At 33.1% G+C, this 16,895-nt stretch overlaps 2 protein-coding genes across 2 annotated transcripts; both read right to left on the bottom strand.

Annotated features, from left to right (window-relative positions):
- Window positions 1–5,641: 5,641 nt before the first annotated feature.
- On the bottom strand, window positions 5,642–6,884 carry LOC114759808 (uncharacterized). The gene is made up of 4 exons (XM_028949058.1): window positions 6,813–6,884; window positions 6,537–6,665; window positions 6,261–6,431; window positions 5,642–5,758 (listed from the first exon to the last, which is right to left on the bottom strand). The coding sequence occupies exons 1-4, from the start codon at window positions 6,858–6,860 to the stop codon at window positions 5,642–5,644; spliced, it is 465 nt and encodes a 154-aa protein (XP_028804891.1). The 5' UTR covers window positions 6,861–6,884.
- Window positions 6,885–14,492: 7,608 nt separating this feature from the next.
- LOC114759827 (uncharacterized) lies at window positions 14,493–15,979 on the bottom strand. The gene is made up of 4 exons (XM_028949073.1): window positions 15,850–15,979; window positions 15,580–15,690; window positions 15,298–15,468; window positions 14,493–14,747 (listed from the first exon to the last, which is right to left on the bottom strand). The coding sequence occupies exons 1-4, from the start codon at window positions 15,925–15,927 to the stop codon at window positions 14,661–14,663; spliced, it is 447 nt and encodes a 148-aa protein (XP_028804906.1). The 5' UTR covers window positions 15,928–15,979; the 3' UTR covers window positions 14,493–14,660.
- Window positions 15,980–16,895: the final 916 nt, after the last annotated feature.

The following is a 16,895-nucleotide window of genomic DNA, read 5'->3' as shown; positions in this document are numbered from 1 at the left end:
GTCATTAGTAGGGATAATATAGCTCTCAAGAGTTGGTCTTGCAAAAAGGGAGAGGAGGAGCATTGGAAAAGAAAACAACTATCTGATAAGTCATGTGTATTTAGCCCTTTGATAATTAAAGGAAATTAATTAAAGATCCAATGCTCCTCATCAGGCGCACTTACATTCCGCCAAACTAATTAAAGGAGAATGTGTTGGTTTCGGTTTATTATTGCATCAGCCATTTTATATGAAAAAAGCCCTCTTCGCATTTTTGCTGCCTTCTTTAAGTGATTCTCTCTTTGTAACCCAACACCCTGTAGTCTACCAAGTTGGGGACGATACTGGAAAATTTTTCCTCCAAGTTTTCCCACTTTGCAAAGGTTTGATGTTCTCAAAATAAAGGGGCCACGCCTGCTAGAGCCTTTAATTGTCACCCCCTCGTTTAGGATATTGATATAACATCATCAATGGGACACGAATAAGATTTTGATTCTTGATTTTGAGTAGACCAAAGATGACCGAAGTTAACATTTCTTCTGGTTATCTGATTGAGTCAGATTCAAACTATGAATAAACTGATGTGGAGTGAATGAATCGATTATTATTAAGAAATAAGCTTACAATATATATATAGCCAGTCAAAGCATACACGTGGCTTTCTATTGTAAAGCTGATGGTTATAACCAACTCTAACGGTGACAGCTAAGGCAACACACTTGACAGCTAATATACAATTAGTTCTAACATTTTCCCTCAATTCAAACTACCCTTTTGATCTGTCTACAACATTTAAATATCTCTTAAATTCTAAGAATGTATTCTGTGGCAGTGCCTTTGTTAACCCATGAGCAACTTGTTCTTGACTCGGTATATGTTGCACTAAGAATTCTTTCTTTATTGCCTTTTCTCTTACATGAAGATCTAATTCTTGTTCTTGACTCGGTATATGTTGCACTAAGAATTCTTTCTTTATTGCCTTTTCTCTTACAAAATGAAGATCTAATTCAATGTGTTTTGTTCGCGCATGAAATATGGGATTTGCTGTCATCATAACTGTGCTAAGATTGTCACAAAGTACTCTTGCTAGTCCTGATGTGGCAACACACAATTCTTGTAGAAGAGATTTAATCCAAAGAACTTCAGATACTGCAGAAGCCATGCTTCTATACTCAGCCTTGGTACTGGACCTGGAAACAGTCACTTACTTTTTGGATGACCAGGCTACAAGGTTTTGTCCAAAGTAGACACAGACGCCACTAGTACTACACCTATCATTGCAGTTCGAGGCCCAATCAGCATCATAATAGGCACTAATGGTTCTGCTGGATGAAGGACAAAGTACAATCCCATGATGTAGAGCTCCTACCAAATACCGAAGTATTCTTTTGACAGCCTTCCAGTGAGTCACCAAAGGATTTTGCATGAATTGACACACCTTGTTTACAGCAAAGCTAATTTCTGGTCGAGTAATGGTTGCATATTGCAAAGCCCCAACAATAGATCTATAAAGTTGAGGATGTATCATAGCATCATATCCTTCCTTGTATAGTTTAAGACCTACAGTCATAGGGGTAACAACACTCTTAGCATCAATCATGTTAGCTCTAGACAGAATGTCTTTGAGATATTTTGTTTGAACAAGATGTAGAGAGCCATCAGGAGACTTCTTTACTTCAATACCAAGAAAGTAGCTCAAGGAGCCTAGATCTTTAAGAGAGAATTCACAATCAAGCTTTGTAATAAGCTGCATAATACTAGACTTGGAGGATCCTGTGATGATTATATCATCAACATAGACAAGAACAAAAATAAGCTCACTGGAAGTGGCTCGAATGAATAGAAAAGGGTCACATCTACTGCTTATAAAACCATATTTCAGCAGAGCAGAACCAAGCCTTTCAAACCAAGCCCTTGGAGCTTGTTTTAAACCATAAAGAGCTTTATTTAACTTGCAAACCAGAGTTTTATCCTTACTTTCAAATCCTGGAGGTTGAACCATATAAACTTCCTCCTTGAGATATCCATTCAAAAAGGCATTATTAACATCAATTTGATGTATATGCCAATGATGAGACAAGGCAATGCTTAGGACAATCCTAATAGTGACTGGCCGAATGACAGGACTGAAGGTCTCATGGAAATCTTAACCTTCCTGTTGATGAAAGCCTTTAGCTACCAAGCAGGCTTTGAACTTGTTAGAAGAAGTAACAGGATTAACTTTAGTTCTAAAGACCCACTTACAACCAATATCTTGTCTTCCAGGTGGGAGGGGTATAAGGGACCAAGTTTGATTGTTCAGTAGTGCAGTAAACTCCTCCTTCATGGCAACTAACCAATGAGGAGAGTTAAGAGCTTCTGTAACAGTAGAGGGTTCAAACTGAGTGGCAGCAACAAAGGTTTTAGGTTTTAAATGTCCAGTTTTCAATCTGGTTATCATGGGATGAGTAGGTTTAGGAATAGGAGGGTCAGCAAATAAGAAAGGTAGAGATATCGGTTTAGACGGAGATGAGTGCTATGGAGAAGGATGGGTATGTGGTGAAGAAGACTGTGTAGAAGAATTCTGCAAGGATGAAGAAGGTGATGGTGGTGTGGATGAAAAAGAGAAGGTGGATAATAAAGGTGGGATGGCAAAAATAGTAGTAGAGGGAGGTTTGAGTGTGGAGACAGAGGTAGAGGTAGGAAATAGTAGAGGATAGGGAAAGGAGGATTCATTAAAGATCACATCTCTCACAATGTAGATTCAGCCAAAAGAGGATAGACACTTGTATCCTTTGTGCATGGGACTAGGTCCAAGGAAAACACATTCTGTAGATTTGTAGTCAAACTTATGAATGTTATAGGGTCTAGTCAGACGAAAAGATGAGCAACTGAAGGTTCTAATTCTACTATAGTCTGGACTTTTACCGGTGTTTTGCCTTGCAGTACTGAGGAAGGAAGGACATTAATTAGTGAGACTCCCATAGAGAATGCATCAGACCAGTATGACAGAGGTAACACTGCTTGAGCTAGAAGAGTAAGTCCAATCTCAGTGATGTGGCGATGTGTGCGTTCTGCTACCCCATTCTACTCATGAACATGGGGACAGCTTTGTCCATGGATAATACCTTAATTAGCAAGAAATTTAGTGAACTTATGATATTCTCCACCACCATCAGACTGAACCATTTTAAGCTTAGCGCTATATTGAGTGGAAATAAGTGCAAGAAATTGCTGGAAAACATCAAATGCTTCAAATTTGGATTTCAAAAAATAAATCCAGGTGTATCGAGTACATGCATCAGTGAAGTAAATGTAATCTTTATATCTTTCTCTAGTTTGAATAGGGGATGGTCCCCAAACATCAGAATAGACCAGATCAGAAGGAGCAGCATACATGGAATCAGATTTAGAGAAAGGTTGTTTATGTGACTTGCCAAGTATACAAGCCTTGCAGAAATCAACAGCTGAATTTTTATTGAAAGAAACATTACAATGTTTCATAACAGTAGCAACAATGCTAGAGGACGTATGTCCAAGTCTATTATGCTAAAGAAGAAATTGATTACAAGTAGAATCAGTATTGCAACTTGTATCAGATATAACAGCAAAGAAACATGCTTCAGAAGGCATTAAGATTTTGAGATCCAACACAGGATACATGCCATTCTTCACATCACACTGATAGAGTATTTGTCTATTTCCTAGATCCCTGCCCTGACACTAGTGTTCATCAAATTCAACCAAAACTTTATTATCATAGCAAAACTTGTAAACAGAAATCAGGTTCTTAACAATGCACGGCACATGGAGTATATTTTTCAACTTAAGAGAAGAGGAATTGTTTTTAATGACAGATGAACCAATAGATTTGATAGTCAAACCTACGCCATCGCCTACATAGACTTGTTCTGATCCTTTGTAGTTTGAGGATTCAGCAAGATTGGTAGCATCATGTGTGAAATGGCTCATAGCGCCAGAATCAAAATACCAGGATGGATCAGCAACCATGTCAAAAGTTGCAAGGAGAGTAGATTGATTAGCAGAGACCACAGGAGAAGAGGAAGTTGTTTCAGAAAGAGAAAGGCCTTGAAAGGATTCATCAAACCTATGCCAACAAGTAGAAACGATGTGTCTTATTTTACTGCAGAGTTGACAGGCAACCTTAGGATGGGCAGAGTTTGTGTTGCCGTTATTACCGCGACCAAATTATCAGCCACCACGTCTTCTGCGATTACGACCTCCTTTATTATTCTGAGGCGGACGTGTTTGAGCAACATTAGCAACAATCTGAGGTATTGCAGAGGTAACCAGAACAGACCGGCGAGTCTTCTCAATGCGAGCCTCTTGCGCCATAAGAAGCACTTCAATCTCAACAACAGTATAGGGCTCAAGCCTGATAAAGACAGAGGTTATGAAGGGATCATAGTCTTCAGAGAGACCATCAAAGATGAACTTTAGTTGATTAGAAATCGAAACCGGCGAGCCAATAGCAGCTAGTGCATCAATGCTAGCTTTGATCTTGAGAAGATATTCATTCATATATGAATTCTCCTTTTTGGTATTCTTTAGCATCATCTTCAATTGCTTCACCTTAGCCTTGGTTTGCAAAGCAAAGAAAATGTTGATTCGGTCCCAAATTTGGGTCGTAGTTTCACATCCGATGGTACGAGTAAGAACAGAGTCAGACATAGAGGAGAGAAGCTAGGACATGAGAAGCTGATCCTGACGTATCCACTTGGTATATGCCGGAGTGAGAGCAACTCTCTGATCATCATGGAACTCAAATTGATCTGGTGGATTAACCGAGGAATCAAGAAACGATTCAAGTGCATATCCTTTTACCGTACTGAGGACTTGCTGTCGCCAAATCAAGAAGTTCAAATCATCTAATTTGACAAAGATAGAGTGGGAGAAGGCTACAACGAAGTCAGAAGATGGGATAAGCAGAAGAGAAGAGGGCGAGGCCATGGAAGGTTTAGAGGCTCTAGATACCATATGAATAAATTGATGTGGAGTGAATGAATCGATTATTATTAAGAAATAAGCTTACAGTATATATATAGCCAGTCAAGGCATACACGTGGCTTTCTATTGTAAAGCTGATGGCTATAACCAACTCTAACAGTGACGGCTAAGCTAACACACTTGACAGCTAATATACAATTAGTTCTAACACAAACGTTGTCTCTTTTAGAAGAAAACACAAAAAAAAAAAAAAGATTTGAGCATTATCAAATCGAATTGAAAGTGCTTCTCTCATAGGGATTTTCTACATTCATCAGATCTTATCAAGTGGCCAAAACCCCTTCTACCTGGTTAACACTTCTAGCAAAAAAACTCTATATATATATGCTCAACAAAGGTAGCACTTCAAAAGCCCTATATCTTTGTTTGCCCCATCGTAGGAGTAGCAGGAGAAAAAACATATCATTTTAATTGATGGCTTGATGTGGTTCTAATATTCTTTTTGCATTCTGCCTAATAATTGGTTATCAGTAATTACATAGCATGAAATATATAACCTCAAACAACGTAAATCTTATATATATTTAGTATTATCTCAATTTATTCCACCACTAAGTCTAATTTGAAGGTACCCATCCGAAAAGAAGAAATCATAGAACAAAATGGAAATATTAAAGAAGAGTATATTACAAAATTAGCTAAAGCTAAGCTAGAGCTAGGTTGAAGCTGGATTATCACTGCTTGTAACTTGCATCCAGTTTTGAATAGCCTGAGATACATGTCGTTGTACCACTTGTGCATCCATATGGTTAGCTTCTTCATCATTATCCTCCTGAAATAAACATCATATATATAGTGTGATTGGCTCCACACAACAGTTAAAAGCACTGGTGATTATACGGCATCTAGTGTTTGTCTTATAGAATTATAACTAAATAATGCATGTGAGTCCTTTCTGTTTGTGGTTTAAGTCTATTTAAAATATAAATAGTTCATATGCAAATTTGCTTCAAAAGTTTCTGCTCAAAACTAATTTTGTTCTGACAGTTTTTTCGCATTCAAGAGTGCCCTATCCCAAAAATGTTAAAATTAACTGATGCTACCCGTTACCGTTAAAAATATTAATAGTCAGTGTCAATATTTTAATAGTTAAAATTAGTTTTTTAATAAAGTGGGGCAACATTGCAGCATTTTAAAACTTCAGAGCGGTATTGAAGCCAAAAAAAGCTTTTGAGGCAATATTTGTACGTCCTGAACGAAAACTTTCTGAGAAAATTTGCACATTCAAATATAAATGAATTGTTTTTAGCAATTAAGGTGATTATTATAATTACTTTGGCTCCAACTGCTTCTAAACAAAAGCCATCCACGCAATTAACCCTAGCTGACAGAACATCGAGGCCCAGTTCTTCAAAAGCTTCCAATATGAAAGCCAGCAACCCATGGCAGCTCCTTCGACTCGAAATTCTGGTCAGAAAACCCTTCTCTTGTTCTTCGACTTTAAGCTTCAGCACAAACAATAATTTATAATAGCAATAAGATATATTTCAGATTAAACACCATCTGGGGAAAATTATTTGAAGTAAAATGATGTAGCTTAATTTCTATACCATAGGTATTGAATCGTATTCAATCAAGTTAAGGGATCCCGCAAGTACTGCTTGATCAATGTTTTCCAACTTTCTCTTTAACTCTTGAATGTAATGAGAAGCATCCAATAACACTGAGGTTTCATGATGCTGCATAAACCAGAAAATAGTTTCATATCTAATTACAATCAACAGAAAGTACTTAATTGGATGAGAGACAGAGAAATGCGATAACTATAATGGAAATGACAGAAAACTAGTAGGAAAATAGAGAAGAAACAAATTCAGAGTGATCACCGAATGGGACTTGGTAATTGAACGGAGAAGTCGGAGGTTTTTACACATGTCTGTTCTCTTGTGACACTTATTGGGTACCATACTCTCTCTCTCTCCCCCTGTCTCTCTCTCTCTATGTATATCCAGAGAGCTACAAAATGGATGAGAGTAGTTGGTGGTTTTATAAAGAGGATAGGGATGAGGATGAAGTACACAGATATTTGTTGGTCACTTATCACATGTGTTACGGTTTTGGTCTTTTGGAATTATCACACACGTTTTTAACTTCAAGCCAAGTCTTGGGAATTTTTCCCACTAGGCGTTATTCTTCGTATTTTGACCGGTTGTCAAAAACTAGGTCAAGTTAATTGCATTCTTGATATGTAAGCTAAGTGGGTCCCAATATATGAGGAGTTATAATTCCCAAACAAGCTTAAAGATATCTAAAATTTAAAACGTGATTATCATCTGTGGTTTTATTCAAATAATCACTTTTTTTGAGCGAAAATCCATTTTTAAAGGCAATAGAAATACCCAAATTTAAAATAATCAAGCCTCTAAATTTAATAAATTTATAATCAAGTCTTTTACTCAGATCAAAATGGGATTTTATAATATTGGGTATTTTACCATGTTGCCCCCCTTTTTTCACAAAGCCGCCTCTTTTTTCCCTCCAAAGTCACCCCACCCGCAGCCGGAACTTCAGCCAAGCTCCATGAAATTTGACAACTTTATTCTAAAAGTTTTGTTATGAATAGCTACTAAAAACTTGTGAATTGTTAGATTAGACTTGTTAATTTCTAAACCAGTCTTGTGACTGAATCACAAGACACGCTTAGAAATTAATAAGCTTGATTTAGCATTCACGAAACCCATTAACTATTCACAACAACATTTTTGGAATAAATTTGCACTTTTCAATAAACCTTTTTTGTTACGAAATCACAAGACAATTTTAAAAACTAACGATTTTAATTTAGCAATTAACAAGCATGAGCTATTCAAAAAAAACCTTCTCCAATAAAGTTTCATTCTTCAATTAGCATATATTGTTATTCAATCACAAAATATGTTTAGAAATTAACAAGTCCAATTTAACAATTCAGTCCTAATTAGCTATTTAAATCAAAACTCTTACAATAAAACTAGTGCCTTTGCTAGAGCTCCTGCCAGGGGATGGCAGCCAGTGGCTGGCAAAGGTGGCTGTGGAAATTTTAAAAAGAAGAAAAGAAAAAAAAAACAAAAAAGAGGTGGCTTTGAAAAAAAGAGGGGCATAGTGGCATGTTACCCAACATTTTGAAATCTTTTTTTTAGGGGTGATGATACAAACCAACCTGTCATAAGCGGTGGGGATTGAAAAAATCCTGTGTAAAAGCTAACCCTAACCAACCAACTATTTTTTTAAAAATATTTTTTGTTGTACAATATAAACAAAATATAATGAAATTTTTCTTCAAATACTTGACTGAAAGCACCAAATAAAAAATATAGGTGTTTTTTTTTTAAATCTTAAGATAGGATATCAAATATAATAATATACTTATAATAATTAATACAATGAAAAATAAAACAACAAAAAATATGACTTAACCCATGGGTTGGCAGGTTAACACACGCACAGGTTGTGGGTTAGGTAGAGGCTAAAAAATTTCGTTGGCTAGCAGGTTGGCTTTTAGCTAACTCTAACCTGTCATTTTTTGTGAATTGGCTGGTTGGACTTGTGAGTCAAATTCATATTATCAACTCTACTTATTTTGATCCAAAGGCCTCATTAGGGATTTGTTGAATTGAGATGTCTAATTTTGGATTTGGGTATTTCAACTATCTTTAAAATGGAATTTTCCTTTTTCTTTTGGAAGCCCGGGGGAATTTATTAAATGTCCAAACAAGTATTTACCTGCTGTTCTATCTAATTAAATTACAGGCTGAACACAATAAGTTGAGAACAATTTCCCGATCCGGAGATTTCATTATTGCCCATTGCCCGGGTGATTTTATCAAGCACTCTTGCGCCCTAACACGTTATTGATTCTCTAATGAAAATTCCTTATTGCGCATAGCTTTCTCTCGTGCAAATATTATGTTTTTTTTTCAAATTTATTTATTTGATTAGTTAGTGTTGAATATTATAAGAGGGCAAGAAAACCACTTGGATTAATAATTAAATCCAGCAGTTCACCTCTTGTTGGCATCCAGAAATAGACAATGTGCTATAGCTGGTGTTGGTGTCATATATGTCCTTGAAAATAAGCCGTAGGTGTGTCATACACATTATATTACAGAAACAATAGTGAAATTTATACGTACTTTAAACAAGGTTGTGTTCCAATTGACATAAGAAGAATTCATGTTGGAAGAGTTGTTAATTTTATTGGGATGACAATATTTAAATTTGAATTAGTCAACGTTTACCATATACTCCATTCGGTACCAGTATAAGAAATAAATAACTAATTGGTATATATTAAAAAAAATTAGTTAAAAGTTAATTATTTATTAAAAATGTGTGTTGGTTTTCCTAAAATATCCTCTTCACTCATTTGTATTGAAAATTTGAAGTCACCTCTTTATAGAAACTCCCTTAATATATATAATCAAGATAAATAGTTTTTAAAAAAATATAAATTTGGGAGACAAAGTAAACAACTAAGGTCTTCTATTTAATACCAAAATAAACTCTCTAACTAGTTTGTATATTTAGGATTGGATAGAGTACCAAATAATCATTATGAAAATAAATTCATATAGGATTGCTTCCAAAAGAAAAATACCTATATGTGGGGAAAAAAATCAATATGGATTAAGAAATTTCAATTTATCTTAATTATTCGCATTCATTCAGCTTCGGGTTCCTTCTCAACTTCTCAAGACTTATCCTCACGGGAAAAGAATTCTCTCTCCCCCCACAAACTATTTGTGTTTGGTTTTTCCTATAAGTTTACCAATATACGACACTTTATTTGGTTTATTGTAGGCTGCTAATTAACAAAGACAGTGGCATCTCATTTAAATTCTTTCCAGGTTCATCCTAACCCATACAGTAAAAAGATTTTAGGTCACGTCGTGCTTTCATGTCGTCTCTTTCTACTTGATAGAAGAAATAATTATTCACCAAGAAAAACGAGAGAAATTAAATATTTAAAATGCTTAGGATTAAGCGTAAAAAAGGTACTCCTCCGGTCCTAATTATAAGACCCAATTAACTTATTTGAGAAGATTAAGGAAGTAAGTTAAGTTGGTTATTTATAATAAATAAGTGTTGTTATTCCTAAAATATCCTTGCTAATTAAGTATATTGGCTAAAACTATCATTATTAGAAGGATTATCTTGAAAAAAAATACATAAATTTAAGAGAGAAAATAGATTGGGTCTTATAATTAGGACCAAATAAAAAGTCAAATTGGGTCTTATAATAAGGACCGGAGGAGTAATATACAGTGACCCAGATTATTTAGGCGGCGCGGCGTTACTACGTTGAATCAATAAATGCAGACAGAAAAATGTCAAGGTCTCCCTTGTGAGAGATTAACGGCGAATGACACTTGAATCCCTTATGAAGGAAATATATATTAACATTTCAATCATTAATTTTTAAAAAAAATTGCTAATATAGTATATTATGAGTTAATCCCAAAATAACATTATTTCGATCGAGGGATCAAAATATCAATAATTCTCTTGCAAGTGACGAAAATACCATTCTCCCATATAGATTTGCTTTTTCTTAGCTACGCAAAGCGGACATATCTCTTAGCGGGGATTCAAATTTTAGTTTATCATGTTACAAAAGACTAGCCATTTTTATTAGACTAAACTAGATTAATTTCACTTAGAGTTTGTAGTTTTAACATGTGTGTTTAAGGAAAAAAATCTATATTGCTCAAAAAAGTGAAAGCCTTAGTACATCGAGACTGAGATGATGAGAAATTGAGCAAGTAAATGGGCCAACAAGAGGAGTGGGTTTGCACATATGGCATAATAGTGGGCCAAACACAATTAAAATCAATCAATTCCTCCTTTAAACAAGTAAATGGGTCTAGAAAAACTAATGAGAATTGGTCTAACAAAAAATGCCGGTCACTCATAATGTGAAGAATTTTTTTTTTTTAGAAAAAATTCATTTAATCTTGAGAAAAATTGCATATTATTTTTTATGTTTGTGACGGAATAATTTCTAAGGATAGTGTTCTTGGCTCGACTCAAACCAGATTTTCTGCTGCTGCCAACATTTGTGGTTTTTCAGTGGCTTTCTCGCCTATTCTCTCTTGTGCATCTTTTTTGATCTTGTTTCTTTATTCCTTGCTTTTCTGAGGTTTTAGCCCATAGTTGCCTTTTCTCTTTAAGTCCATAGTTTTAATCTTCCTTTCGGATCATCTATTCACAGCTCGCTTTTAATTTTCCTTGTGGGTAATTGGTTATTGCAATGTGATTACTCCTCTTTTAACATGATGATATGACTAGCTTCCTTTCAAGTGGTATTATGAAAGGATGTGACAAGTTGTTTTAGTGTTAAGTCAATGTCTTTCTATTCCTATTGCCATATTCCTCTTTTGGTTTTCTGATTTGAGAGTGGTCCCTTACCTTTTGTGTGATGTCCACTTGCTTTGCTTACTGTTTTGATTTCTCTTTCCCGCCGTTTAACTGTGAAGTCTTTTGTCTCTTGACGTGCTCTTTAGCTTCTTGGCGTCTTTTGTAAGCCCTACTTTGTTTCTTGACTGTGATTTTGTTGACCCCACCTTGAAGGATGATCTTCAATTTGCCCTACTGGCTAGAATAGTGCAAAACCAAAGAGAAATTTCCTTGAATCTTCTGGTTTTATAAAAGAAGATAGTTGAAGAGAATAATAATGAAGATAATTGGTGCAAATTCTTTTTTTTTAATCGGTAAATACCTGCTTTTTAAGTCACGTGACATTCTAAACATAATGCCATTTGTTTCAGAAAGAATGAAGGTCTCAGTTGCTCCTCCACAAATATTTTATGCGAAAACATGTCCCTTTAACCCAAAGATCTTTCACTTGTTTTTTAATAAGCACGGGATGCTTCTCTTAATAGGTATTTGAATCTTAAATTTATCACGTTGTGAAGATCTAACTCTTTCTATTAAACTCACCCCATTCGTAAAAAATTTTCACTTTATTTAATGATTAATTTTGTCTGTTAGCTAGGGGTGACTTACAATAATTCAACTGAATAGTTTAGGATAACCAATGCTCCTTATGAAATATTTTAAGAGTAAAAAGCATTTTAACCTAAAATTAAAATCCTGAGTCATCAACCCCCATATACTTTTAACAATATTTTTTAATAAAAAGAAATAAAATATTTGGAGACATCAGTCCCCCACACTTGAATATTACCTTCGTCCTCGAACAAAACAAAATCACTTTAAGCTAGCATAAAAAAAAACAGAGAGAGAGAAAAGAAAAGGAATCATGCAAAAAGGCAGTGCTTAAGAAATTGCCCCACAAAGTTTTCCCTTGCAAGCAGATAAGTGTGTGTTTGTGTAATGAATTGGAAGACACACGTACCTAAAAGAACAAATGCAAATGATCAGCAAACTAAGGTTACTTTAATCTGATATGTGGAATTTTGTAGCAATTAGTTCTCCGTTTAATATTTCAATTTAGTTTTTTAATTCCTAAACTTCGTATTTTGCGTTGCTTAAGAGCGACACTACTTGATCACTAGTGTGTCATTGGGAATTTTAGGATTTTTTTTTTCTGCTTTTAATTTTTTCTCAGAATAATTTTATAAAAAAAATTTAGAATAAATTTGGAAAAAAATAAATATGTGGATAATTATTTTAAAAAATTACGTTTGAAACAAAAATTTTGTTGCAATTTAACAAAAATTAGTGACAAAATTTACCGTAGCTAATTTCTATCGTTAAATTGTCTGCGATCAATGAAGTGGCAATGGCCAGCAGTAAAATATATGGCAGGCGGTAGCAGTATTCAGTGGCAAGTGGTGACCGTCATGAGCACGACCCATGGCGGCCATGAAGTGAGTATAGAAGAAAAGGTTTTCCAAATTTTCAAAACTAAAAAAAACAAAATACAAAATCAATAAAATATCTAAAAATTATTTTATTTTTTATTTTTTAAAAATATATTAGTTTTTTCTTAAAACTAAGTTATTAAAATATTTTGTTTTCAAGATGAACAAACAAACAATGCCCTAATTTTTCTACAAGTCACAAAACCTACAAACTAAATTATAGAAAACGCGTTATAGCAACCCCAACAAAACTCAAACCCTTAGCTTGATTAAGGCTCCAATTAGCCCGCTTTCCCTCATAAATTCCTTTCTTTGGATGTTTGCTGAATGAAAAAATTGCCAACTAGGTTTCAATTTGGGTATTGTTAGTGACGGCGTATTTATGTTATCTATAGTCACTTCATTTCCTTCCTTTTCATTATTGATTGATTCATATTAAACTTATAATTGAAAAATAAATAACTACATAAAAGTCGTAATTGATTTCTTTCCACCTACCAAACACTTTTTCTTTTCTTATTTTTTTTTCTTACCTAAAATTAACCACTACATGGAAATGCTCCATCCTACCTAACATGACATTAATAAAACTAACAAAAGAAAACTAATGGCAAAATATCGTCTCTCTTTAGGTAATTTTTATTTTATTAGAAAAAAAATTGTAACATAAAAATTATCCTCTCGTTATAACAAGCTTTAAATTATATACACAATTTTAATTTTAATAAATCATAGCAATTCCTATATTCCCTTTTAGCCGAATTAATTGGCCTGGTTACCGGTGATTAGATGGCATCAAACACATTGGAGTTCAACTAGAAAAAGAAAGAGTAAAACACACCAATCATCCTTCTATTTTACCTTAATGACAGAAACATTTCCTCTATTTCGAAAATGTATATAAGTCTCTTTTAAAATTAAAATGTGTACTACACAAACCTCCCTCTTATATTTAAGATTCTATTTTTTATCTACCTAAACCATTAGTTGATTGTTAGATTTGACTTTAAATTATTTTTTAACCAAAATGCCCTTTTTAAATTAATAATTATGTAGATATTTATATTTTCCAAAAAATATATTTTATGAAATCAAAAAATAATTGTAATACATATATTTTTAAAATTTCTAATATGTTCTAAAATTTATTAATTTTGATGCAAATCATAAAATTTTATAATTTTAATATTTTATCACATTCATTGGAAATTATTTACTTTGGTTTCTTTTAAATTGTAAAAACATATTTCAAATACATTGTTTTTGTTTATAGTAAAGTTTAAATAATATAAGTTTGAAAGATTTTATAAATTATTTAAATTTCTAGTTCAAATATTTTAAACACATCTTCGTTACAAAAATTTATAAACATATTTAGCCAAGTATATATACTTATATTGACAAAATTAGTTAAATTTTTAATCAAGTCTTTTATGTTTGTGTTAACTGAATGAAATTTGTGTAACTGTAAAAATATAATTTAGGAATTTATTAGAATGAGAAGTAAAATAGTAAATAAAATTTATTTTAATATAAATTCAGTTAAAAATATTATTTTTAGAATTTTTTTAGAATATTCCTGATGGTGTTAATTAATTGAACTAAATTATATGTTTTTATCCGTGTAACTATGCAAACTGTAAGAATAGTTAGAGTATTTTACTTAAAAAGAAAACTCTATTTCATGAATAGAGACGATCGAAAGGCTAAATAATTCTACAACTTAATTACTTGAAATATTGGGCTATGTATAAAAATGGAAAACGATTGTTGTCGACTGAAACGAGGAAATTATATTGCGAAATGGAAATTAGATTACAAAATTAATTATCACAAGCTAGGACTATAGTGATCTAGCTAGAAGATAGATCATTGGTTGGTAAGTTGCCTCCAGTTCTGAATAGCCTGGAACAGAGTTTGTTGAACCACTTGTGCATCCATATAATCATTATCCTCCTGAAACAGATATTATAAATATCTACGCTTTCAATGGCTCCGCGCAACAGTTAAAAGGACTCATAATATAAAGGCAAAAGTAATCACAAGGTTCTGTTTTAGATTCTTAATTCTATAAAAAAAATTTAAATGTTGAAAAAATATCCTTAAATACAATTCTATTGAGTATTATATTGAAAATAACAACGATTGTTACAAAAATTAAAAAATATCTTGAGATTAAAAATATTAGAGTTCAATGACTTCAAAAAAAAAAACTTCATGAAATTATAGGACCACACTGAATTTTGATATAACGTTAGAGGACTGAAGATTTAATTTTTGCATATATAAACCGAGAATTATTGTGAGATGTCAGAAAAAAAAGATAATTACTAAAAAGATCTAATGACAAATAAACAGTTAAAAACTATTATTATTTCCTGATTGAAACTTGTTATCACAAGTTGTTCAGTTATTATGAAATTTTTTTGTGAATACGTTTTTTTTTAAAACCTTATTGCAATTCGTCCAAATAAAAATGAATTTTAATAGTTGAAATGATTATTACTTGGACTCCGAGTGCTTCCAAGCAAAAGCCATCCACACAATTAACCCTAGCGGACAGAATATCCAGGCCCAGTTCTTCAAAAGCTTCCAATATGAAAGTTAGCAATCCATGGCAACTCCTTTGGCTCAACACTCTAATCAGAAAACCCCTCTCCCCTTCTTCAACTGTAAGCTGCAGAACAAACAATAATAGCTAACTTTAAGATTTAAGATCAAACATTATATATTTAATTTGCAGTATTTTAAAACTCTTAAGGGAATGAAATTTTCTAGCTTGATCTACCACAGGCATTGGATCGTAATCAATTATGTCATGTTCTTTAGCGACTACTGCTTGACACAGTTTTTCCAGCCTCCTCTTTAACCCTTCCAATAATTCTGAATCTCTCTGACGCTGCAAAGAGTAACAAATATTAATTATTATGATTGTGATGAAAGACGAAGCATTAGATAAGAGCCAGAGAAGATGATACAGCTTTGATCATCATAATGACATAAAATAGAAGGAGAAGAGAAAAGAGATCAGGAAGAAACCAGTTTTTTGAGTAATTACCGCATGGGATTTGGTGATTGAACGAAGAAGTCGTAGGTTTCTGCACATGGCTGTTCTCTTGTGCCCCTTCGAAACCATTCTCTCTCTCTCTCTCTCTCTCTCTCTAGAATAGGTATTGAAACAAAACAGCTTTGGAAACGTTAGACAAAGTTGGTGGCTTTTTAAAGAGAGTGATGATTTGGGAATGGAGAGAGATTTTTTTTGATCAAGTCTCACATGTGTTACAGTTTTTGGAATTATCATTTGACCAACTACTGTTTAATTTTGTCCAGCTAATTGCACTCATTATATGTAAGTACTATTTTCAGCCGCTTTCTAAAAAGTTCGACGATCCGTGGTTTAAATTTACGACGTCATCAACAACCTTAACTTTTTACTGGAAATATCACCCTTTTCACCCCTACCTCTCTAATTAAATCAAAAGTAGAAAAATCAAATTCACTGATGTCGCATTCAGGGGCTGTTTGGAGACTCCAAAAATCATTTAAAAAAATATTTTCACGTTAGTGGAGATAAAATTCTAAAATGCTAATCCAAACACCTCCTCAATCTTTTAAAACGAGGGCAACAAAACATTTAATATTTGTTCTGTTCTTTATTATAAGATTTAAATTTTTGAATTAGTCTTATAATGTTAACTTTAGATCTATCTGAACATTAAATATAATTTTACCTATTTCACCCTTAATCAATATACTTATCATTATCTTTTACTCTCTATGCATTATCTCTTATCTTTTTTATCACTCTCCCTACCCATTTATAAAATGGGCAAATTTTGGGGAGTACATTTCTTCCATATTTATTACTTTTAACTAATTTTAATATTTTTTTAAATCATAAAACTTGGCCATTCGAATCTTATAATGATGAATGAAAGAGGAAATCTATTTCTCCTCTGATAGTAACAAAAGAAACATAAATATGTACATGCTTATACAATATTTATAATAATCATTTTTTGCCTTTAATTATCTCTTCTTTTTGTAGTTTATTGACTTGCATGAAATATATGAATTGTGCATAAAATTCCTTTCATATCAATT

Source organism: Neltuma alba, unplaced genomic scaffold, assembly GCF_004799145.2.
Source record: "Neltuma alba isolate B1F8T4 unplaced genomic scaffold, ASM479914v2 tig00010901_pilon, whole genome shotgun sequence".
Lineage (NCBI taxonomy): Eukaryota > Viridiplantae > Streptophyta > Magnoliopsida > Fabales > Fabaceae > Neltuma > Neltuma alba.
This window is presented reverse-complemented; position numbering and strand designations above follow the sequence as displayed.